Source organism: Mizuhopecten yessoensis, unplaced genomic scaffold, assembly GCF_002113885.1.
Source record: "Mizuhopecten yessoensis strain PY_sf001 unplaced genomic scaffold, ASM211388v2 scaffold11181, whole genome shotgun sequence".
In the NCBI taxonomy this organism is placed as follows: domain Eukaryota; kingdom Metazoa; phylum Mollusca; class Bivalvia; order Pectinida; family Pectinidae; genus Mizuhopecten; species Mizuhopecten yessoensis.
The window spans coordinates 1,284,579-1,312,193 of record NW_018408920.1 but is presented as its reverse complement, the minus strand read 5'-3'; the positions used below and the strand labels follow the sequence as shown (position 1 = coordinate 1,312,193).

The window sequence follows — 27,615 nt, the reverse complement described above, 5'->3', positions numbered from 1 at the left end:
CTACGTATGTTTGATTTCTTTTTTCTTTTTTCAAAGATAACAACTTTAGTTTTATTGAGATTAACTTTAAGTTTTCAAATAGTACAGTAATTTTCAAATCACGGAAAGCATTCTGTAGACCTTTAGCTGTTTCTGACATAACAACTGTGTCATCTGCATATAGCAGAATAAATAATTCAACAAATATACCCATGCGCTCTTGAAATAAATTATCAATATAATGGAGTTGGTCAACATTAGTATCTCCTAAATCATTTAAATATATTGAGAACAATGGGGAGAGATTTTCACCTTGTTCTACGCCGACGTACGTGACATGTGAAAAATCAGTCATACCATTGCTAGCTTTTACGCAAGATTTAGTGTTTTCATCTTTCCTGTGATATTATTCTTTAATAATTTCTTCCATAAATCTACCCTCCAAACAGTATCAAACGCTTTTCTGAAATCAATAAATGAACAGCGTAGCTTTTCATTTTTTTGAAAATTATATAGATATTAAAGCATGAAGGATAAATATATTTTCAGTTGTAGAGTAGCCTTTCCTAAAACCAGCTTGAACATTGGAAATTAGATCAATTTCTTCTGAAAGTCTATTTAATCTAGAGTTCGAAATAGCAGTAGATTTATTGAATGAATTTAAAATATTCTAAAAATCTTTCGGTTTTGAATTTGACGTGATTCGTATTTGATTTTCAATGTTATGTCTATATGTGTTATAGCTCTTTTTAAGGATCTTTTTATAGTCTCTAGAGGTTTTATTCATGTTAACTCGGTTACTACTGGTTCTATGATTTTCATATTTATGTTTTGCATCAAAAAGGCACGCCTTTTTCTGTGACAGTCAGCTGTAAACCATGGCTTATCATTAGCAACTTAATGTGTATTGAGTGTTCTATAATTTTGTTTTAATCCGAAAGTATTGGTAACTGAAATTCGGAACAACTCGGAAATATAATTAACTACATCATTTACTTCAGACTGACTGACAGAAGTTTTGTCAGACAAAACATTAAGTGCATCATTTATATTATTTAATTTATCGACAGAACAACTTTGTACATGATTTATAAATTCATTTTTCTTATCATTCTTCCATGTTATATATCGACCTTGACCTTTACCTTGACCTTGACCAACATACATATTATCAAAGTCATTTTGTGTTTTTCAAAAAGCCACTGAGAGTAAAAAATAACCTACAATGCACATCGGATATTGTTGGATCAAACTCAAGAACTTCAAATTCATTTATAAAAGGGAATATCCCTTACGATACGAATATATAGTCAACAACACTAACGTCACAACAGTTTTTTTTACCTAAATGCTTATCTTTACCAACTCTACCATTCGCAATGTACAAATTGTTATTTTTACACAGGTCAAATAGTTTAAATCCATAGGTATTAGTTCTGGATGAACACTGGCTACATCGCTGCAGTGGAATATTAAAACATTTAACATTTCATAATCATGAAAATAAGATCTACGATACCTGCTAGGTCATCGTCAGGTATTTCATAGTCTGGACGCTGTCCAGGTTTGGCATTGAAATCACCAACCAAGATAGTGTTACTTACAATTTCATTAAATACCTCGGGCGACGAGTACCGAGAGTTTTCGGGTGGTATATATATATATATATATATATATATATATATATATAAGTACAACCTAGTATTTGTTACCTTTTCAGACAATTTGACCCATTGGACGTATTCAGAGCCTGTAGGATAAAACTTCAAAAATGGTTTTAGTTTCTTTTTGTAAACAATTACAATTCCACCGGATTTGTTCTTATATCAGATCTGTTTTTCACGAAATATGAATAATTTTCAGGCATTTCCAGAATATAAAAATTGTCAATTTTAGTTTTGACAAAAACAAGAATAGCATGAGATGTAATTATTTCAATAAACTCAGGAAAAAGCAACTTGGATTTAATCCCACTAACATTTAAACAAGTCAGTTTTAAGTCAGGACACACAGCACCATGGTTACCATGGTGACTTACACCGGGACCTCTTGTGACGCGTCCCTAGCGACGATGGTCAGTTGGTTCTGGCGGAACGACATTGCGCGTTTGGTCCTGCTGATGAGACGGAAAACGATGTTGGGGTGCACGTGGCGGCCGACGCTGCTGTGACTGTGTTTGTGGAGGTAGTTGTTGCGTGTAAAGTTGCCCATCGACATACAACTTATCCACTCTCAGCGTAGCCCTTTTACCGTGACGTTTCGCTTCCTTCATGATCGGGTAAGCTCTCTGCGCCTCTCGTTAATCTCAGCGGGAAACTGTTCATTAACGGTGAACTCATTTTTGCCCCTTAATGTAACTGGCGCCGACTTTAAAACCATCTCGCGATCCTTTCTACTTTCTATAATCGTTCTGGGTTTCCCGTCTGATCTGGGGCGTAGCACTGACTTTCATATCGGACTCGATCCCTAGCTGTCTCTAGATAAAGTTTTTTACAGCCCCACCGTGTTTCCCTCCCCTGGCTGCTCCAGTATACCCCCGAATAACAAATTATCCTTCATAGATCTACTCTAGAGAGCAAGTATTTGTTCTTTCATCTCCTGACACTCCCACATTTGATCATCGCGAAATTGCTCTATATTACTGACCCTCTCCTCAACAAGTGTTTGGTGAAAGTCAATTCCAGCTGTAAGAGATGTGATGCTGTGACCGCGTACTCCATAACGTCCATCGTCCTGTTCTCAAGGTGTGCTGAGATAATGGTAAAACTCATCATTAGCTCACTAGTTAGCATAGGCCGGTGACCACTCCTAGCTCACCAGGATGGAAATGATAGCTTGGATAACTATAGATATTTAATGATTTTTATGATAGTTATAATATACTTCTAACATCTAGGGATTTAGATGGGTTTTTTTTTTAAGTTTAATTATCAAGTGTTAAACACCACACTCTTAGTCATAATTAACCATTCTTACTAGGTATTTAGGCATATTGTTTAATGTTACACTAATAAAGAAAAGCTTCATTTTATAACTATTTATGTGACTATTTTAATAATATGTTTAAAGTACAAAATTATTACAAAATGAAATAACATTAGCAGCACAAGGACTACAGAATGGATATATTTAATATATAGATATATATAATTAATATTTAAATATTATAAATTTTAACATTTGTTATGAAAAAAATCTGAAATCTTATATGATGTATTATTAAATTAAATATGATCAGCTTCCAGCTTAGATAGAACACCACCTTAGGTAGAAGGGTTCACCACAGGTAATTATAAAAACACAGGAAAATACAGGTAAATACTGCCTGTACTACTCAGAAACAGACTATAATCATTCTAGCAACATTCTCATCCCCATGTTATTTTAAAAGGTTGGGGAACTGAGAACAAGCCCTTTGTATAGTCAATAGAGATACCTTAAAATGCATTTTCAAGAAGAGATTAGTCGATCAATTTATCCAGAAATGGTATCATGACATAGATAGTTCTTCTCGTGGTAAAACCTATTCAATTTTCAAAAACGAATGGAAATTTGAACCATATTTGCTGAAGCTCTTCCAACAAGAACGGAAACTTTTATGTAAATTTAGAATGTCCAATTTATGGCTGCCAATAGAAATAGGTCGATGGACAGGCGTCCAAGACAGGAAAGAATGTGTCCCTTATGTACAACAGATGTAGGTGACGCATTTCATTATTTGTACCAATGTCAGAATGACGCTGTAACTGAAATACGTCATAAATACGTCATAAATATATTCCCAATTCTTATCTAAACTAGAAAGAATGCTAAATATATTATAATCATTTATTATGTATGCCATGTATGCTTAACTATTCTATTCTATAAGATAGTCTGCTATATATGTAGGTATGCCATGTATACAATGCTAAACTATGTCATGTATGTATGCATGCTTTGCTATGATATGCATGCATGTTATGATTTGCTATGCAAAGTATGTTTGTATGTAGGTAGGTAGGCTATTATATGCATGTATGTATGCTAATATATGTATGTATGTATATGTGCTATTATATGTATGTATATATGCTATTATATGTACGTATGATATTATATGTATGCATGCTATTATATGTATGTATGCTATTATATGTATGCATTTATGATGTTATATGTATGCTGTTACATGTATGTATGTATGCTGTTATATGTATGTAGGTATGCTATTATATGTATGTTTGTATGCTAATATATGTATCTATGATGTTATATGTATCTATGATATTATATGTATGCATGCTATGATATGTATGTATGCTATTATATGTATGCATTTATGCTGTTATATGTATGCTGTTACATGTATGTATGTATGCTGTTATATATTTACATGTGTGCTGTTGCATGTATGTATGTATACTATTATATGTATCTATGATACTATATGTATGTATGGTACTATATGTATGCATGCTATGATTTGTTTAAAATACACCAATATTTCCAGTTGGTGTGTTAATATAAATGTATTCGAAGATTGACTTCCTGTTACACACGAAATGTGTGCCTGGAGCGAATAAAAAAATCTTGAAAATCTAGAAAATCTTGACAAGTTTTAAGTTTTATTATATCCAAATGCAATACAGCCTATAGGTTACAAATATACATAATTGAATATTCAAAATTCATATGTGATGTACAAGATGTCGGAGGACAATTCCATTCAAATATATATATACCTACAGACATGTATTAATGATATCACGTACAGTTTTACAGCATGATATTTCGTAAAGTTGTTGAAAGGACAGTAACAAGTTTCTTTTAGACCTGCACAAACCGCTTGGTCGCCATCTTGTTACAAGTTGACTCTTATGGGCAAAGAACGATAACTCTTTCGTACTCACCTAATGTGAGATTCTACTGACCTAATATGAAAATATACTGGATATCATGTGACGTCGTTTTAACCAATAGGACTACAGGATTTTTGCCTGAGGCGGGATAAAATTATATGTGTGACGTTACTACATGCATATTCCGTCTTTGCGTATTGCAGAGTTATCTTCTCCTGGGGGCAGGGGTTGATTGTTACGTCATTGGTTTGTGTGAGAAAATTACGTCGTTTTCTCCAAAAATGATGACGTTACTCTCACAAACAAGTGACGTAACAATCAATACCTGCTCTCAAGAGAAGATAACTCTGCAATACGCAAAGACGGAATATGTAACGTCATGAAATAATGACATCATAATGAAAACACTACATAGCTTCAAACAGCCAGAAAGAACCATGGGATGTCATTAAAGTACTATTTAACGCGCTATTAACGAATATTAAATAACTATTATTATACATGTACATTTATAACAAAGTAGTTTCAAATATTATTTTAATTTAATATCACTACTGAGCGAGGAGAATTTTCCTTTTAGTAGTAACGTGCGACAAATATTTACCCAGTCTATTTAAAAAGGTTTAACACTTTTACAGGCAAATACTTATATTAGTTTATAGACACTTGGATGTCGATAATAATCCTGTTTAATATATGTTTTCTTTAAATCAGAATATGCAGGACAAAGTAGTACAAAATGTATTTCATCTTCGACATCAATTTTATCGCAGACTGTACATATTCTCTGACCTCTAGGAATGTTATTATAGCGCCCAGATTCTATGTTAATTAAGACTGTGTCATTGCATGCGAAATTGACTCAATATTTTTTTTACCCTAAAATTAATGGGCTAAGTCAGACAGAACTGAATGCAAACGTTATCAACAAGATGCTTGTACAGATAACATTTGGAAGAAATACATCATAAATACGTTGAGCATACATTTGCAAAAAATGATTTTCATTTTGTACATATTGGCAAGTCCAAACATAATTAAAACCCAAACTACATAGTTCATGCTTAATTTGATAAACCCAGTTAATTTTACAATTAGGTTTTCTGATGTTCTATTCGAATAATGCGTCGTAACATGATTTTAAAACACAGTTACTAGTATTATTTATTTTTTTTAACAAATATCTCATTTTGACTATTTTACGTTGCACATATAATGTATAATATCTCCCAGTTTCAAAGTAAACCATAGAAGTATTGACAGTTTTTTTAACATTTAATAGGTCCTTGAGAAAAAGGAGATGGATTTTTTCAATTTGTGGCGATACATTATGTCCCCAAACTTCACACCCATAATTCAATATATATATATACATGCAACATATGTATCGAATAAAGACATTTTAGTTTCCGTATTAAGGGCAAAATGTTTCATTTTTCTTTTTAAGTGGTAATATGCTTTCCTTCCTTGACATGCTAATGTATCTTGTGCAATAGTAAATCTCTCTCTCTCTCTCTCTCTCTCTCTCTCTCTCTCTCTCTCTCTCTCTCTCTCTCTNAATCAACACGTCTGGCTTTTGCTTGTCAACCATTATTACTTTTCCGGAAATGACGACGATAGAGTGGTTTTCCCGCCAAACTTTTGATAGTGTTTGGATAAATCCAGAGGGATATAGAACGTAAAATTACCCATGATTCTCAACCGTGTGCTGAGCGGTGGTGTGAGAAATTGCACGAAGTCGTTGTGTCTATTTTTAGTAACATTAGGTAGTTGCGTATTCAAACTAATTTCGGTGCCCGAGAATCCGAAAATGACGCTCTCGAATTGTGGGGAACAATCTCGTTCCCCACAAAACTGAACTATCCCCATAACGTTGGTCTTTTGACCAGTGAGACACCCCCACAACTACGGTATCTCGGGAGCTCTCTCTCTCTCTTCTCTCTCTCTCTCTCTCTCTCTCTCTCTCTCCGTTTGACTGCGGCGTACAAGTTTTACCCCCTTGAAATAAACATTATCGTCAATTTCTAAATTATTAGATGATAAATAGACATTTTTGTAACTGTCACATTAAGAAAATAATGTTTGAAATTATTGTATAATTTTATAAAAAATATAAGCGATCGCGTTAATGCGATATTAAAATATCTATATATGCCTGGTACGGGGATTTGGGACGGGAGCGGGAGCGGCGTACAAGATTTACCTACCACCGTAAAATAACTTGAATGGTGATACCACTTGCAAAAATTCTGGATCCGCCCCTAAAAAGTAACCCCAATATTGTCAACAGTTCGCGATCGCTACTAAATCGCTTAAGTAGTTGATGTATTTTATCCTTAAACGGCCGCGTGAAATTCAAAAGAGTGAAGAAATGGGCGGGGGGGGGGACATAATAAAAGTAATTTGCTGTTTAAGGTTGGATGTAGGGACAACCGTGTAAGTAGTTCGTATAATATCAATATAAAGATCTTCTTCGATAAATTCTTCACCATTTAGAATATGAAAAACTGAAAAAGACATGATTTTCCGGATTAAAATGTTTCGGCTCCCGTTATTAAATTGTTTCCATATACGTACGTATACATTAGAGAGTTACTTCCGGTTAGATTACTGGAGAGAAACTGTCATTGAAGTGGAGGAAGAGAAAATGATAACCTAAACGAGAGCTGTCAGTGATTGTGTAGGTATTGAAACTCTTATTTGTACGGCAAAATGTTCCACAGAAAAAGGATTTAAAGATTATTTAGCTATTCAAATTCGGTCACCCTAATGAGTGTCCTCAGAGTAATGAGTGTCCTCGGAGGTTTTTGCGAGAGTTCGTTATAAGATTTTTTTCTTCTGATTCTTAAATATTGTTCACTTATCTAGGTGTGTGCAAAATTTAAGTTCGATCGTTACAGTAGAAAGTACCGAAATACGTCGGTAAATACTATTTTCACGAGGTTGGATTGAGTGTCCGCGGAGGAATGAGTGTCCAGGTAAGTGTTCGCGAGCCCGAGAATTCGTTAATCAATATTTTGTACTTCTGTCTTCTGATTCATAAATATATTCCACTTATTTAACTTTGTGCAAAATATCAGGTTGACCATAACAGTAGAATGTACCGAAATACGTCGATAACTACTATTTTCACGAGGGTGGGTTGAGTGTCAACGGAGGAATGAGTGTCCAGGCAAGTGTTCGCGCGCCCAGGAATTAATCGACATTTTTTACTTCTGTTTTCTGATTCATGAATATTTTCCGCTTACTTAACTGTGTGCAAAATATCAAGTCGATCATAACAGTAGAATGTATCGAAATTTATCGTTAAGTGTATGCCTACGATAACAGTTAAGAGTTGTACATGTAGTTATATACGAGTTACTTCCCTTCCAAAGCATTCTCTGCCTATTTTGATAGTAACGGAGCCGTTACTGAAGGTATTTGATTTTGTAATACTTGTTATGGATGGATGGATGACGGGTTTCGCGCCTGCATGAATCCGCCCTTACGGGTTTCATCTCACTGACGGACGTCAGTGTTCAGTCGGCGTAATACTTGTTATTTTCGTGATATATTTATATACATAGTACTTACAACAATGTGTAATCAAATGTCTGTTGCTGTATAATATGTATCAAGTTGGTCCGGCCCCCTAGTAGTTCCGGCCCCTACCCGGTTCGTCCTTAGTCGTTGCGGTCCCTTAGTCGTTCCGGCCCCTTAGTCGTTCCGGCCTCACTATAGTGTTTTCCTTCACATATATTACCATTGAACTATGTTTGATGCATGGATCGAATGTTTACATAAATTTGGATGTAACAGTTTTACATTTTGCATTGTGTTACTTGTACAAGTCAGGGACAGTATATAGAGGGGATTGGCAACACTGCCCCAGTCAAGATTCTATAGCACGTCGCTTTTGTGTTTGTTCACCGAACCGGAAAGTCATCGAGAGCCCCTCTCGATCAGCCCGCGCTTGCGCACTAGCGTTAAAATTAAGCACGCACCTGCTTTCGGTGTCATGTCAACAATCTCGCCGAGATCGAAGTGTTTTGATAACGATTAGCCCTAATTGGGACTGTGTATTAGTAGGTCTTCTTTTTATTCCAGGGACAGGGCTATCGTTGCCACTATGTCTAGCCTTGCGGCTGTGTTGATGGCTATTACAACAAATTGCATTTCGTAAAGCACGCTCCAGTGAAAATAATGCTAATATTGACACTTTTTGACACAAAAACAGCACAAGTTATTTGTTATTTTTTGCCATAAAAATTAGAACTACATATCAAAAAATTATTCAACTTTCTATCGCTGTAAATTTCAAAAAGAAGTATTTTTTAAATGAGCTTATCCTCGAATGCAGGCGATACTTTTTTGTTTCGTTTAACATTTCCGGTTGTTTACCGTTTTTAACAACATGTGTCCTTCGTTATCAGACGGGTAATTTCATCTGTGACATCGCTATCGTTCCAAATAATGCAAATAAAATCAGGCCTACTTAACATAGAAATTACTCGGCTGTTTATTGATATTAATTGTTTTAAAAAATACAAACGATAGTTTATAAAATTAATCAAAACAGTGATCAGTTACCAACTACTTCCGCCATGATTTACGTTCCAGTGAAAAATATTGCTGATATTTACACTTTTTGACACAAAAATAACACAAGTTCAATTGTATAATTTGCAATTAAAATGGGTTGGGTCGTTATAAAAGTTATTCAGCTTTCTATTGCTGCTAATTTAAAAAAGATCGGTCAAACACTTTTGGAGGGAGGTGGTTCACATACATGTGGGTTTTTTTATCCCGCATTTTTGTTTACGGTTTTTAACAACACGTGTCCTTCGTTACCAGACGAGTAATTTTATCTGTGACATCGCTATAGTTCCAAGAAATGCAAATCAAATCAGGCCTACTTAACATAGAAATTACTCAGCTGTTAATTGATATTAATTGTTTTAAAAAATATTATCGATAGTTTATAAAATTTAATCAGAACAGTGAGCAGTCACCAACTACTTTCGCAATAATGATTTACGTTCCAGTGAAAAATAATGCTGATGTTTAGTCTTTTTGACACAAAAATAACACAAGTTAAATTATGTTATTTGCAATCAAATTGGGTTGGGTCGTTATAAAATTTATTCAGCTTTCTATTGCGGCTAATTTAAAAAAGATCGGTCAAATACTTTTTGAGTGAGGTGGTTCACATACATGTGGGGTTTTTTATCGCGCATTTTTGTCTGTCGACGCCCACCACAATACTCTGAACCACGCGTTTAAAAATAGAAAAATATACCCCAAAAACGAAACATCAATTACTATGATACCACAGATTTTATCAATTAAAAGTAACACAATCAGCTTATAACAATGGGATAAGCAAAAGACGTAAGAACACTTATCGAGATTGGTTTGTTTTCACACCAACTTCTGCATCTAACAAAGCGGTATCGACGCCATCTTGCTTTGTCAAAATTGAGATAGGTGGCGCTCGCTATCTGCTCCGGAATGAGGGGGAGGTAAGTCTAGATTGACGTGTCATAAAATTGGTAAGGCAGAGAGGGAGTTGCTAATCCCCTTCACTATACGTCCCTGTACAAGTGTACGGGTTAAAAACACAAGAAAAAAACCATGATACATTATGTAATATTTAATGCAAACAACAATACAGAAGACGGGAGTTTAAATACTTATATCTAAAATATATACTTAATGACAAAATATATCTAACAATTATAACTAACATATACATTATAATTATAACTAATATATATATAATGGTAATAGTCATTACTTAATGGTAATAGTTTAGTTGAGAGCATACAAATTTGCATCTTCACACTTGGAAGATCGATTTTAACAAGATGTGATGACAAAAAAAATCAACGTCTTTCATCAACTAAAAGTAAAAACAACGTCGGTAGACCACGGAATTAGATAAGACTATACACCCATGGTGTTTACACAGCGTTTGCTAGAAGCCATACAGTTTCCCAACGCACGAAGTAATAAGATAAACAAAAGACCGTGATTGTAATGTGTCTTAAATAGCAATCTTACTCCGTATGTTTACACAGGTGTTTTTTGTTTTAGACAACATGTAAAATGAAAAGACAACAAATGTACAATGTGAAGTATTTTTTAATTTTTGATTTTATTTCTTTGAATGAGTAACATGAATTATCTATTATATAAATAAATTTTATTTAAAATTTAATTCCAAATAAACATGAATCATATATATAATATATGAGGCCGTAACGACTAAGAATACAGGGCTGGACCGGGTAGGGGCCGGAACTATACTAAGGTCGGAACGACTATGGACGGAACAGCTCGATGGCCGGAACAACCTGTATACGTATAATACACCTACGACCATCAATGTATATATTTTTTGGTTTCAACAAATGTTATTGTGTTAACATATACAAGTCTTCTCCTGAACCGGTACAACATACATGTATATACATGTACACGGAATAATAAGGTATATTTACAAAATTGTTGATAATTAATTACTGATTGAGATTATTGACATATTTCACAGAAATCAAGCCTGAAATAAGAACAATTCGGAAAGAAAAAAACCCAAGAACAACTGCCATCTTGAATAAGGTTGTCAGTAAATTTATAGAAGTTTAAGTCACTTGCTTTGTGCCTGATTTGACAAGTATTGTATTAAAATTACTAGGATTGCACTGTTTAATGATCAAAGATTAAAGATCTTATACCTTAGAATTAATTTATGTTTATGACGTCTTTAATTTAAAGTTTCCATATTTACCTCAGGATATAGTTTTCGATGAGATATGTCCCACTTTTTAACCCCGATATAATTTCCATAGCTATCCAATGGTACAGTCATTCCAGATAATATCACCATACCCAAAGCACAGGTCTTATATAACAATAAAATAACGTTTCCAATGATTTACTATCGATTTTATATTTTTAAGCATTCTCAATATGTTGAGTCTAATACAAGTTTTACTAAAAATAACATGAATCTCAAAAGTAACCCTAAATATTTTATGGCTTATTTCATCAGGTAATAATTTATGATTAGAGACAAGGGGTGTGCTTTCTATTCCTTCTATACACTGTAAAACGTATATACGTATTCAGATTGGAGGGAGGACATATTAATTATATATATGTCAATAAATATTAACAAGATAATTGTAAATCATTTATTACGATTAGTCACGTCATTGCAAGGGACTTTTCAAAGAATATCTTTAATTTGTATGGTCATTTTATATTGTTGGGTTGGGGAAGCGTGTTTTCGAGACATTCAATGACACTTTCTTTGAAAATTGTGTGGCCCTAAAAAGGGCCGTTTTAATCTGAGTAGTTTCCTACTTCATCTGACTGCATTACAGGGCTAGCTTCAGTTGTCATGCGTAATGGGACTCCAATTAATGCAATGTCTGTGTTAGGTGGACGCCGTCCTTGAATGCAGCAGCTGTGAGGTGTTGTATTCTGGTTCGTCGTATTTCATATTTCTCTGGTGATGTATGCCGCGGTCTGTATCGCAGGCTACCAACTATCACCCGGCATACTTTCTCTACAAACATAGCGACAACGTCACCTATGTCGCTGACAATGTCATCTGGGTCTGATGTGGGGCCGATGTCGTTTCCTCCAATCTGTAGGAACACCCGGTCGACATCAAGATCACGGATCTTCTTCGATAGTAGAAGTATCCTGGTTGTTGCCCCACGGATTCCTATCAGCTGGACATCGTCGGATTGCAGGAGAGAGTTTCCAGCCATCCTGGCAATGAAGCTGTGTCCAACGATTGCGAAACGCATGATGATGTTTACAGGTTTACTTGTTGATTTACTTGAAAGAGAGAGTTGTGTCGTGTTGTTCGCGGGAAAGTCTTATCACAACATAATTACCGTTTGTATTGTCCATACAGACACGGGCACGAGACAGTAATTATCCTATTATAATTATCTATCACCTTGCCCTAGTAAACAAACGGCGTGTCCCGTGTATACCCACGCAGGGTAGGTTCACCGCCCAGGTGTTATATAGGCCCACACATTTATTGTCAGGTGTTAATATTTTATTGTTTATTAGCTTTAAGCCTTGCGGCTCATAGGCATATTATAACAAAATTTATACAATGATATCAATGACATAGAATAATCCTATAGAATAATATGGATATGAATATTCTAGGCAATTACCCTTATAAAATGAAGAATAGGCAGTATATGTATGGCATAATGCGATGACATTATACTATTTAAATATATCTTTAAAGTTGAAAATGGATAGTAAATATGATATGTCATTATAATTAGCAGGGGTGCACTAAAAAAACATATTTTAAGATAAGGTTAATAATCATTTTGGTAACTTGACCGTGTTGTCAGGATTGATTATAAATGGACAATATATAGTAAATCACTTTAAACCGAGTGGGAGATATTCAATATCTTGTACAAACTTGAAATAAGTTAATAATTGTACATTATACTAAGGAATGCTGCATGTAGTTCAAAATATATACATAATAGTCATCAACGAGTTTTACATTCGAGCCTTTCATACAAAAATTAATATCCTTGGCGCACAAAGACTCACTCAGCGTAACTCAGTACCAATTCAATTTAATTCAATTTATAACCAAATGCACATTGCATTTAGGCACATAGAAATATACATATTGATCAATACTTCACAATTTGGCAATAGTATGAATGTATACATGTATAGTTTTCCATGTTTGATAGGATTTAATAGGATATTAATAGATGCAGGCATTGCTGCCTCTATATCCACATCAATATAATTTGAAAAACAATGTGGTCAACAGAAAATAAACGGTAAAACCATGCATATAAATATAAGATGCTGTATGATCATGCTTCAACTCAAGATCTTTCAAGAATTCATCCTTTTTTTTCTCAAAGTCAAATATGTTACGAGATAAAATATTATCTTGTGGGAAACTGTTCCATATATCATGTTTAGTAATATGATAAGATTACCAGGATTACTTTTCATTGCATTTTTAGCTCACCTGGCTCGAAGGGCCTAGTTTTAGTGAGCTTATGCCGTGTTGCGGCGTCCGGCATCCGTCCGGCATCCAGCGTCTATATTTTACTTTAAAACAACCAAAAGGCCTAAGGCGATGATATTTGGCTAGTAGCATGCTGGAATGAAGAGCTACCAAGTTTGTTCAAATGAATGACCTTCACTCATATTCAAGATCACAGGGGTCAAATATGTTAAAAACTTTAAGCAACTTCTCCTGAATAACCAAAATGCCCAGGGTGATGATATTTGGTCAGTAGCATGCTAAGATGAAGAGCTACCAAATTTGTTCAAATTAATGACCTTCACCCTTATTCAAGGTCACAGGGGTCAAAAATAGTAAACATTTTAAACGACTTCTTCTGAATAACCAAAATGCACAGGATGATGATATTTGGCCTGAGTAGCATGCTAGGATAAAGGGCTACAAAGTTTGTTCAAATGAATGACCTTGAATTATATTCAAGGTCACAGGAGTCAAATAATAATAAACATTTAAATGACTTAATCTCAATAAACAAAATGATAGGGTGGTGATACAGTTGTGTGACAGCACAACGCACCAAAAATACTGTGCCCACACCGTGCATACATCGTTCACACACCGTCCGCACATCGTGTACACATGGTGCGCACAACTGTGCGTTTTAACAATCGTTCGCCCCGTTGTGCACTTTTCTCCTTACAACTGTGCGATTTGGTAGAATTTGTTGATCAATATTACGGAATGCAAAAAATACAGAAGGCTATTATGCAATAATGTACACTGTATATATTACTGTAATTCTCATCACAATAATTAAGATTATGTACAATTTTACAAACCGTGTTACACAGTGTTACAGTGACTGTTAGACTGTCAAGAAAGGGTTTAGCTTCTAGGTAACAGAACAGGTAAATAACAATTTGATTAGTGACTGGAGTTTTACCTGGCCTGTCCCTGACACATAGAGCTGAAAACACAACTGGACGTTAAGTATTTGTTATTTGCATTCGTGTTGGTCTATAGCTCCCTTTCACCTGGTTTTCACACCTAGGCTAGTTACGTAAGTGCCCCGGGCGGGGGATAACTACGGTCTAGGTACAGGTACAAAGTGGCTATGTTTACCTGTATTGCCGAGACTGTGTTGTAATTTTACATGTGTCAATATAGGTTGTTTAAAAAACACCGAAAACACCATTTCTAAATGTAAGAAAATATAGACAGAAAGATAAGCTTATAGATGTAGCTAGAATATAGAAATATACATAAAAATCAAGTTTATATATATGTTTAAACACGAAACCGTATATATTGTTAAGGCATTCCTCAATTTACACCAACCACGATTGTTATCGCACAACATTCACCTATTGTCCGCTCAAATGTGCGCAAGCAATGATCGTCTAATTTTGTATCGTTCGCACTTCCTGCACACATTGTTCACACACTGTGCGCACATCGTGTAACGTTGTGCGATCCCACAACTGTATTTTCAAGTTTCATCATGAGATGAAGCTATTAAATTTGTTCCAATGTAATGGCCTAATGTTTGAATTTCAAGGTCACAGGGGTGAAAAGTTTTTTTTTTAACAGGTTGTTTTGAACGACTTATAGTCAGAAATACTATTATTTTGCCGTTAGCTTTATTTTATATCATTTTTAAGGTTACAACTGTGAGATTAATACCAGGTAAGCGATGCAGGCCCATTGGGCCTCTTGTTTTTATATTTCAATTGAGTTTATGAGCAATGTTCAAGAAGTAGGCAGATGAAATTGGCTCAAAATGCATTAAACTATAAATATTGTAAAATAAAAAAATGCTGCATCATATATACATCGAAAGTGTTCCATTTTGGGTACCGTTCCATTTTTGGTACTCTAACCACAGGCCCCTTTCGTGTATCCGGTTCAACCAGTTAAAACGATTGAACCTGAAAGAAAACAACAGGCACAGATCTGAACCGACTGAGACTGAAATACTAGATAATAAGGTCAATCCCTATTATGTTTTAAGATACGTTATATACGTAATTTTCCATCGAAAGAAGCTAGAACATATTATTCTTGATATATTGATATTTATTCTCCAAAACCAGAATGTTTAGCTCTGTCTACAGCTCGGGCCAAGTGCGTTTGTTTATGGTGGAATATACTTCAGCCCGGATAAGTGAATGCAACCGTAGATTGTTGTCCCTGTTAAGCCCTAACATTACTTTTAGGGTGAAACATTTAAGGCTTGACTACAGTCTCCTTCCAAGTTTTCTTAGTCTTCCTTGGTCTTTTTCACCCTAAATCCTGTTTGCCCTGGGTCCAAAAATCTATGACCATGGATGTTAAAGATAAAGACTAACTGATTCAATATGAGACACCAAGCAACTACAGCAGATGCTTTTCTTTTACAAGTGGCCATATGCATGGAAATACAATTCTATTTATTACAAAGTACGTTTATAATAAAATATATTTATCTCCTTGAAATTGTTGTAGAAGATTTGTGTGGAGTTGACGACTTGCCTCAGAATGATGACAGCTAGACTACCGAAGGCAGTAATGTTGTGTTGGCGACGTTGCTATGGGATGTGTATCATAAAACCAAAGACTGATGTGCGTACGTTTACAAGACCAGTTTGCACTTCTAGGATTTTTGAAATACAGTCTTCAGAAACAAGACCATTTCAAGTGAATTCACAGTTAAAGCACTGCATAAACTGCTGGAAAAATATGAATTTCGGTTCGAGATGTTCAAATGTTATGTCATTTTGTTGGAGAATCAATGACAAGAATAGGACTTTATTTAAAAATGTACATCGTGGTCTATCGCAACAGAATCATAGACATTTTAGTACCACAACTGAAGTGGACCATTACAGTGTTGAAGTTCTCTACAATGGTCTACGTCACCATGACCGAGGCTGTCTGGCTCGTGCCATCACATTGGTGGAGTCTAAAAACCAAACTAAGAAGTTACAGGCCCAAGTACTCTTGAATCGTATCCTACAGGTAGAAAAAACAAAGAAGGCAACTGCACCTACATCTTTCAGAATAGGTAAGTATAATAAGTCATCAAATCTTTAAAGAGGAATATATTCTCATTTCTTGATTAAAGACTCAAAAAAAAGGAGGTTTTATCAGTTTGTCAAATATTTTATACTGAACATTCAATAAATAGTACCTATATAGCAATATCCTTTACACTCTCAATACTCCAGGGGTTTCACTTACTTACATCAATGAATATAACAAAATCAAAGGCACCAAGAAAGCCATTTGATTGAATTGGTTTCTGGATGGATACCTGTCTTTGAAGATTTCAGATGAGCAACACCTGATTCTTAGCATGTCATTTAAACTGCTCTAGATCTGCTACTAATGTACTTCTATCATCCACAGGATGGAGCCTTCAATTTTATAATGATATATTCTAGGGATGCATTTGTATTAATTTAGACAACTTTTTCAAGAATTTTTCCTGTTATTTAAATATGATAGAAAAACATAAAGAAAAAACTAATGAAATGTTTCCCAATAAACAATAAGATATTTTCCTTATTCAAGTTGTTTTCATCATGAATGAAACAATTATCCCTTCTTCATTGATTGTCATACTATGGAACATATCTGTTGTGCAGGTTTGTCTGGCCCTCCCGGAGCAGGTAAAAGTACCTTTATTGAAGTATTCGGAAGCTATCTAACGAGTCAAGGGCACAGGGTAGCAGTGTTGGCTGTGGACCCTTCATCATTACAGACTGGAGGTGAGAGGCTTGATGCCTATCGCTGTAGATCTAGATACCATGGGGGGTGAGAGGCTTGATGCCTATAGCTGTAGATGCCACCATTGAGGTTAGAGGCTCTATGCCTATAGCTGTAGATGCCATGGAGGTGAGAGGCTTGACGCCTATAGCTGTAGATAACACGGAGGGGAGAGGCTGTATGCCTATATATAGCTGTAGATGCCATGGAAGTTAGAGGCTGCATGCCTATATCTGTAGATACCATGGAGGTGAGAGGCTTGATGCCTATATATAGCTGTAGATCTAGATACTATGGGGGGTGAGAGGCTTGACGCCTATAGCTGTAGATAACACGGAGGTGAGAGGCTGTATGCCTATAGCTGTAGATAACACGGAGGTGAGAGGCTTTACGCCTATAGCTGTAGATAACACGGAGGTGAGAGTCTTGATGCCTATAGCTGTAGATAACACGGAGGTGAGAGTCTGTATGCCTATATATAGCTGTAGATGCCATGGAAGTTAGAGGCTTGATGCCTATAGCTGTAGATAACATGGAGGTGAGAGGCTTGATGCCTATAGCTGTAGATAACATGGAGGTGAGAGGCTTGATGCCTATAGCTGTAGATAACACGGAGGTGAGAGGCTGTATGCCTATATATAGCTGTAGATGCCATGGAAGTACGAGGCTGCATGCCTATAGCTGTAGATACCATGGAGGTGAGAGGCTGCATGCCTATAGCTGTTGATACCCATGGAGGCGAGGGGCTGCATGCCTATAGCTGTAGATGCCATGGAGGTTAGAGGCTTGGTGCCTATAGCTGTAGATGCCACCATGTAGGTGAGAGGCTTGATGCCTATAGCTGTTGATAACACGGAGGTGAGAGGCTGTATGCCTATAGCTGTAGATAACACGGGGGGAGGGTCTGTATGCCTATATATAGCTGTAGATGCCATGGAGGTGAGAGGCTTGATGCCTATATATAGCTGTAGATAACATGGAGGTTAGAGGCTTGATGCCTATAGCTGTAGATGCCACCATGGAGGTGAGAGGCTTGATGCCTATAGCTGTAGATAACACGGAGGTGAGAGTCTGTATGCCTATATATAGCTGTAGATGCCATGGAAGTTAGAGGCTGCATTTCTATAGCTGTAGATACCATGGAGGTGAGAGGCTTGATGCCTATATATAGCTGTTGATGCCATGGAGGTTAGAGGCTTGATGCCTATAGCTGTAGATGCCACCATGGAGGTGAGAGGCTTGATGCCTATAGCTGTAGATGCCATGGAGGTTAGAGGCTACATACCTTTATCTGTAGATACCATGGAGGTGAGAGGCTGCATGCCTATAGCTGTAGATACCATGGTTGTGAGAGGCTTGATGCCTATAGCTGTAGATGTCATGGATGTGAGAGGCTTGGTGCCTTTAGCTGTAGATAACATGGAGGTGAGAGGCTTGATGCCTATAGCTGTAGATGTCATGGATGTGAGAGGCTTGATGCCTTTAGCTGTAGATGCCATGGAGGTTAGAGGCTTGATGCCTTTAGCTGTAGATAACATGGAGGTGAGAGGCTTGATGCCTATACCTGTAGATAACATGGAGGTGAGAGGCTATATGCCTATAGCTGTAGATACCATGAAGGTGAGAGGCTTGATGCCTATAGCTGTAGATAACATGGAGGTGAGAGGCTATATGCCTTTAGCTGTAGATACCATGAAGGGCTTGATGCCCATAGATGTAGATACCATGGAGGTGAGAGTTAGAGGCTACATGCCTTTATCTGTAGATACCATGGAGGTGAGAGGCTGTAGATAACATGGAGGTGAGAGGCTGCATGCCTATAGCTGTAGATACCATGGTTGTGAGAAGCTGCATGCCTATAGCTATAGATAACACGGAGGTGAGAGGCTTGATGCCTATAGCTGTAGATAACATAAAGGTGAGAGGATTGATGCCTATAGCTGTAGATAACATGGAGGTGAGAGGCTTGATGCCTATAGCTTTAGATACCATGGAGGTGAGAGGCTATATGCCTATAGCTGTAGATAGCATGAAGGTGAGAGGCTTGATGCCTATAGCTGTAGATAACATGGTGGTGAGAGGCTTGATGCCTATCGCTGTAGATACCACGGAGGTGAGAGGCTTGATGCTTATAGCTGTAGATAACATGGAGGTGAGAGGCTGTATGCCTATAGCTGTAGATAACATGGAGGTGAGAGGCTTGATGCCCATAGATGTAGATACCATGGAGATGAGAGGCTTGATGCCTATAGCTGTAGATAACATGGAGGTGAGAGGCTTGATGCCCATAGATGTAGATACCATGGAGGTGAGAGGCTTGATGCCTATAGCTGTAGATAACATGGAGGTGAGAAGCTGTATGCCTATATTTGTAGATATCATGGAGGTGAGAGGCTGTATGCCTATATAGCTGTAGATACCATAGAGGTGATACCATGGAGGTGTGAGGCTGCATGCCTATAGCTGTGGATACCATGGAGGCAAGAGGCTGCAGGCCTATAGCTGTAGACTATGGAGGTGAAAGGCTGCATGCCTATAGCTGTAGATACCATAGAGGTGAGAGGCTGAATGCCTATAGCTGTAGATACCATGGAGGTGAAAGGCTGCATGCCTATAGCTGTAGATACTATGGAGGTGAGAGGCTGCATGCCTATAGCTGTGGATACCATGGAGGCGAGAGGCTGCATGCCTATAGCTGTAGGTACCATGGAGGTGAAAGGCTGCATGCCTATAGCTGAAGATACCATGGAGGTGAGAGGCTGCATGCCTATAGCTGTTGATACCCATGGAGGCGAGGGGCTGCATGCCTATAGCTGTTGATACCATGGAGACGAGGGGCTGCATGCCTATAGCTGCAGATGCCATGGAGGCGAGAGGCTGCATGCCTATAGCTGTAGGTACCATGGAGGTGAAAGGCTGCATGCCTATAGCTGAAGATACCATGGAGGTGAGAGGCTGCATGCCTATAGCTGTTGATACCCATGGAGGCGAGGGGCTGCATGCCTATAGCTGTTGATACCATGGAGGCGAGGGGCTGCATGCCTATAGCTGTAGATGCCATGGAGGCGAGGGGCTGCATGCCTATAGCTGTAGGTACCATGGAGGTGAAAGGCTGTATGCCTATATATAGCTTTAGATACCATGGAGGTGAGAGGCTGCATGCCTATAGCTGTTGATACCATGGAGGTGAGAGGCTGCATCCTATAGCTGTTGATACCACGGAGGTGAGAGGCTGTATGCCTATATATAGCTGTAGATACCATGGAGGTTAGAGGCTGCATGCGTATAGCTGTTGATACCATGGAGGTGAGAGGTTGTATGCCTATAGCTGCTTATTTGCCTGTGTACACTGGATTAAAGACCTTACAGCTATTTTCCCTTGCCTCATTGAAATTGGACAAATTGTGACCTTGACATGTGTCACTATGTCTAACTGCCATAACTTCATTTTTTTCATAAATTTTACAGCAGCATTAGATTACGTAGGATATAATTTTTAATATATAATATTGGATTTAGCTGACATTAAGTAATAACCAGTTTCCTTTGGCATTATCCAGTTTCCTATACGATAGCCATCAACAGTGGTTTCAATTTTTGCAGACGAGGCATAAAATCTTTTTTAAAATTTTGACGAGCCCAATTCACGATTACGATTACTAAGTATGAGTACTAAGAGATATAGAAGGTCCTGTGGTAAGTCTACAGGAAAAGCATATGAGTCCAGTCTCGAAAGTCGCTTCTTCAAATTCACACCAGTTTTTTACTGAACCCCAAAATAAATGCTTAGTCAGAATAACAACGCTCAACCAAAATGAATATATGTATATTGACATACAATTGTACAACATATATGATGTTACCTGGCAGATCCTTGTAGATAAGTCATAACTATTTACATATAGAATATTAATACATTCCTGAGGAATCTGTCAGTCGTTAAGTTTACGTATACCCTGCTTCACAGCTATGACATGTTTATAACATCTGTTTGATGACTAGTTGATTTGGTTGGGTGATTACGATTTTCATGAAATCGTGAATATAATCATAATTTTATGTAGTAAAAGGACAGCTTGGTAATAATATATGTAGCTTATTAAATATGAAAAGGTTGTTAGGTGGTTACACTAGGTTGTTACTAGGTTGTTAGGTGGTTACACTAGGTTGTTAGGTGGTTACACTAGGTTGTTAGGTGGTTACACTAGTCCATGTTATACACCTAAACAAGATCTTCCACTAAACTTTAAAAATTGTTATACAGTACAAAACTGAAAAGGAGAGTCTGGTTGACTTTAATTAGGGCCCCGTATCGGAGATACGGGTGCCCTATAGTAATCACTGTCTGTCCGTCCACAAATTTTGTTCCTGGCTGATAACTTTGGTATTTATTGACCCATGTACATGAAACTTGGTCAAGATGTTCAGTTCACAAAAATACACATTTAGGTAAAAAGTCAAGGTCAGAGGTCAAGGTCATTATGTTCAAAGGTCAGGGTCAAATTTTACATCTTTTTACTGATGAACATTTTGTAATGACATTATGAAGCAAAGTTGATCAGAAGTAAACAAGGAGTCAACTGACCAAAGTTCAAGGTCATCGGGTCAGGGGTCAAGGTCAAATTTTGTAGCTTTTCACTGGTGAACATTTTGCTATGACATAGAGCAAAGTTGTTCGGAATTAAACAAAGAGACACACTGAGGTAAAATGTCGAGATCAAAGGTCAAGGTCATTATATTCAAAGGTCAAGGTCAAATTTTGCACCTTTTCACTAATGATCATTTTGCTATGACATGATGAAGCAAAAATGATCAGAATTAAACAAGGAGTCAACTGACTAAAGGTCAAGGTCATTGGGTCAAAGGTCAAGGTTAAATATTGTATTTTCTCACTGGTGAACATTTTGCTATGACACTTTGAAGCAATGTAGATCAGAATTAAACAAGGAGTCAATTGACCAAAGGTCAGGGTCACTGGGTCAAAGGTGAATGTTACATTTTGTACCTTTTCCTTGATGAACATTTTGTTATGACATTATGAAGCAATGTTGTTCAGAACTTAACACAGAGTCAACTGACCTTACATTGTAGGTCCAGGTTACGGGATTCAAAGGGTCAAGGTCAAGTTTTGTATTTTCACTGATGAACATTTTGTTATGATATTTAAGAAGCAAAGTTGGTCGGAGTTAAAGAATAAGTTAACTGACCAAAGATCAGGGTCACTGGGTTAATGGTCAAGGTCATTTGGGTCTAAAGGTCAAAGACAAAGTGGATCTCTGACTTTGACCCTGGCTCTTGATGGAGGAGGTATATAAGGTGAAATAAAACAAATCAAAGCTAACAAATGAGTATTGCACCGGTATTTACATTTCTGTTAGCCCAGCAAATATGGAGGTGGAATAAAACAAGACTCGCATCATAGTACATGTAAAATGTATATTTAGCTTCCTTGTGATTCTTTTTGAAGTCCAAATATCAAACGTCAAGCTCAGCTATATGGGCAGATTGCTTCTTAATGATTATGGGGGATATATTGCCACATGACGGGGCCCTTACTGACCTGTCGGTGTTCTAGTTTTTTCCTCTTTTCCTAATACTTTATCTCCGTCTAAAAACGGAGTGAGGAAGTTATTTTTAAAAGATCTTGTTGAGAAATGACAGCTTGAATCTAAAATGATATGAAAAATATCAGATTTCAGCATAAAAAATACTGTATTCCAAATTCAAAATTGTTACATATTCAAGTATTTACTGTGAACACAAGAGATGTAATATTCATATTCCAATTCTGTTTCTTCTTTCAGGTAGTCTCCTTGGGGACAAGACACGGATGCCGGAATTGTCACGGAACATGAATGCTTATGTCCGTCCATCACCTGCACGAGGTATACTTGGAGGTGTAACCAGGACGACTAACGAGGCGGTAATTGTGTGTGAGGCAGCAGGGTATGACATCATTCTCATAGAAACAGTAGGTAAGTGCTGTGTAGTTGTTCATTGTAAATCTCTGTAAAAGTTATGAGTAAAGTTACGCTCGTTATGCTATGATTGTCCAAAAGATTGAAGGAGACGGCAAAGAGATAGGTTGTATCTGCTTTCATGCACATATTGTGATATGTATGTTAAAACAAAACAAAACCATGAAAAAACTTAAAAATGGCAAAATTCATTGAATATGAATTAGTTTTGAAACCTCATAAATGCTTATTATCCAGATTTCATCTTGGCTTTATTTTCCCAGGTGTGGGGCAGTCTGAGTTTGTCGTTGCAGATATGGTTGACATGTTTTGCCTCATCATTCCGCCAGCTGGTGGTGACGAGCTACAAGGTATAAATCATTGTCTACATTTATTTACAAGAAACAATATTCAGTTCTTTTGACGTTCAATATAGTGCATAAAATTGAAGAACATCCATTTATTTTATCAAAATTTCATATTTAGAGTGTGAAAATGTGGGAATTGTTTAGGGAATGTTTTTGTGTATCAGAGGTCTTCTTTAAATCCTCCTAAAAATCATACCGACATAAATGTGGAGTAAAACCTCCATATCAGATTGATCTCCGACATCCTGAGAGTCCAGCTTAATTTTGGTGAATTTATAATTATGTGATTTTCAGACTATTCTGATTTAAAAAACTTATACAGTGTATTGTACATTCTGTAGTACTCTAAACAAAAAATTATTCAAAAAGACCATTCGGCTATAAGGCTGGTGTTGTTCGAAATCAGTGAAAACTTCTGGTCGTTAGGGACAGTTTGTCTCAGTTTTCTTATAGGACATGGGCACTGTTCTCTAGTTTTACTCTAGTTCTAAAAAAGGGATCAGTTCTTTCAATGAAAGTTTCACCAAGCATTGAATGGTTGACATTTTTGTTATTTGAAGGGTGCCATCTTTGATGTATAGGATTAAAACATCATTAATGGCTTTGTTCCGAGTGGAACTTACATAGCAATGGCATATTCAGATAATGCATTTTTTATAAAACACTTACAAGGATTCCATAATTTATCGGTTAAATGAAAGAAAGAATTGATGTAAAGCAGTAGTGTTGTAATTAACAGTTTTGGAGGATTCCATTTATCTATCTTTTAATAAAAGAGGAAAAAAACAAACAATAATGCATTTTTTTAAGTCCCTGTTCGAAGGGGGCAGTTATCTACAGGTACAGTTGGTCACTAACAGAGGGTTGGGGGAGATATATCACTATTCCCACTTACTGTTCCCGCACTAGTACAGGCGTAAATCTCTATAAGACCAAATACTAATGTGTCAAGTAATGAGTGTTTTCCAAATAGCCAATATATGGGTGTTTTGCTATATATATACAGGTTATATTTATTTTATCAGGTGATTCCAGTGTTTGAGCCTTATTACGGGCAAAGTAATGCTTGTGATACAAACCTTATCGTTCGTCCTGTGTTCATTCAGTATCAGGCTAGCGGGCTATCATCGTTTAGTCACTGTTTCGACACCGTCTGTCATCTGTTTGGTTTCAAAAAAGTTGATACCTGCCCGTAATTATAACTAGCCACGTGATTTTTGTATGTCACAAAATAATGTCTTCATTTCTTTAGGTATAAAGAAAGGGATTGTTGAGATGGCTGATTTGGTCGTTGTCAACAAATCAGACGGAGACTTGGTGGCTGCTGCTCGTCGTATACAAACAGAATACATCAGTGCTTTGAAATTCATGCGACAGAAATCTCCAAACTGGAAACCTACGGTAATTTTGGAATGGCTGAAGATCACTACCCTCCTTCCATTTGTCAAAAACTTACATTGAGATATTTAAAAAAAATAGTCAAATCTTTAAATACCTTGGTATGTCATTAAAAATAAGTGAAAGGGAGACAATCAGGTTATCGCCCTTAATATCAAATCAGTAACGGTCAGAAGCAATGATGAGATCAGTTCAGACCTCTCACAATGATGAGATCAGTTCAGACTTCTCACAATGATGAGATAATTTCAGACCTCTCACAATGATGAGATCAGTTCAGACCTCTCACAATGATGAGATCAGTTTAGACCTCTCTCAATGATGAGATCAGTTCAGACCTCTTACTTTGATGAGATCAGTTCAGACCTCTCACTTTGTTTAAAATTAAATCTGAATTTTAAAGTTTGCCCCTAGGTTCTCCTTTTGATTTTTTCTGTGACTTTTTGCTAAGCAACAATGTCTCTCTTTTTTAAGTAATAAGTTAAGTAAAAGAGGACCCTGTAAAAAACAAATGTCTCTAGTAGACTCAGTTGCCATTGTTGTGGTTGTTTGTTTAATGTAAGGAAAAGTACAGGCCAACATAATCACATGTATTTTTTTTTTGAAAGAAATTTGATGTTTTGTTATTGTTTGTCAATATACATGTCATCTTCCAATCTCCTGATTGGATATATCAATGTCCGGTATATTTATTATAAGGAGAAGATTACGAGGAAGTAATGATTATTTAATTTTTCATGAAAAAAACCCCTTGAAATTGCTTACACTTATGTATTCTGCGCACCCCAAATTTTGGGCATTAAATTTCTAAAAAAAAAGTGCGCAAATTAGACGAGTTTTTACGGTAACCCAAGTGTGATTAGTGTCCTGTTCTGTCTGATTTGTCTTCAAAGGGTCAAAATTAGCCTTGAATTTGACTCTGTGATCTTTAACACTTGCTATAGCTAAGTTTGGTGGTTTGGTGTTATTATTCTTCATAAAACGGAATTCAGAAAATACAAAAACAAAACAGAAGTGTTTTTTAGTGTTGTTAGTTTTAGTGTATGATGACTTATTGACATCTGGTTTCTGTATTCGGAGCATTTGCAAAGGGTCGTCTGTGCTTTTAATCCTTATTTTTACTGAAAAGGGACTTGAAAACTCTTGAAATTCAAAGTAAATTTCCTGTATGAACCTTGTATTCTTTTTACAGGTAAGGAGGGTTTCTTCACTTCATAACGACGGTATTGAGGACCTTTGGACAATGATGGGCACATTCAAAAATGCAATGATAGATTCTAAAGAGTTCTCAAACAAAAGACAGATGCAGAAACGGATTTGGATGTGGAACTACATACGGGACAACATCATGGATTTGTTTCGGTCCCACAAGTCAGTGAAAAGTAAAATTACAGAAGTTGAAAGACAAGTTGTGGATGGTGTAATATCTCCTGGTACAGCAGCGGATTTACTCCTACAGGAATTTATCAAAGACAGTTGATCAGCTGCTGAATATAGTTCATTTGGAAAGTTGAAATGTGATATTTATGCTGTGATATGATTATTATTAAAATATGATGTTTTTTTCTATATTGACTTTTTTCTGTATTTCCAAGAGGCATAAACTCACAATTTAAAAAGGTTTTATATATATAGTCAACGAATGGTGACTAATAAACGTCTGTGAGCCTGAAAAAAGCAGAAGGGCTAGTGGTCAGTCTGGTGTACCTGTTGCTTTATTATTTATATATATATACAGCTACTATTGCTGTCACACAAGTAGACAGACATCGTGTAGATTTTTTACTGATTATCAAAATGTGATTTGCAATGCTTGGAATATGTTTTTGTTTGGTGGTGTTTCTGTACGAACACCCCCCTCATATGACCTTCGTTGTAGCGAGGACATAAATGTTGTTTCTGTACGAACACCCGCCTCATATGACCTTCGTTGTAGCGAGGACATAAATGTTGTTTCTGTACGAACACCCCCCTCATACGACCTTCGTTGTAGCGAGGACATCAATGGTGTTTCTGTACGAACACCCCCCTCATATGACCTTTGTTGTAGTGAGGACATCAATGGTGTTTCTGTACGAACACCCCCCTCATATGACCTTCGTTGTAGCGAGGACATCAATGGTGTATCTGTACGAACACCCCCCTCATATGACCTTTGTTGTAGTGAGGACATTGGATTGGTGATGTTTCTGTACGAACACCCCCCTCATATGACCTTCGTTGTAGCGAGGACATTGAACCGCAAATGCAATTTCTTTCTTATTCAACTCTCATCCAATTGAAATTAAGTTCACATCAAG

General features: G+C 36.7%; 1 protein-coding gene across 2 annotated transcripts; it reads left to right on the top strand.

The window, feature by feature from the left end:
- Positions 1–7,404: 7,404 nt before the first annotated feature.
- On the top strand, positions 7,405–26,868 carry LOC110440440 (methylmalonic aciduria type A homolog, mitochondrial-like). 2 transcript variants are annotated; one of them, XM_021483516.1, is made up of 7 exons: positions 7,405–7,500; positions 16,330–16,888; positions 17,472–17,594; positions 23,397–23,567; positions 23,834–23,920; positions 25,170–25,318; positions 26,508–26,868. In XM_021483516.1, the coding sequence occupies exons 2-7, from the start codon at positions 16,363–16,365 to the stop codon at positions 26,793–26,795; spliced, it is 1,344 nt and encodes a 447-aa protein (XP_021339191.1). In that variant the 5' UTR covers positions 7,405–7,500; positions 16,330–16,362; the 3' UTR covers positions 26,796–26,868. The 2 variants fall into 2 exon arrangements, with proteins under 2 accessions (XP_021339191.1, XP_021339192.1); XM_021483517.1 differs by lacking the exon at positions 7,405–7,500 and adding an exon at positions 11,107–11,295.
- The last annotated feature ends 747 nt before the right edge of the window (positions 26,869–27,615 follow it).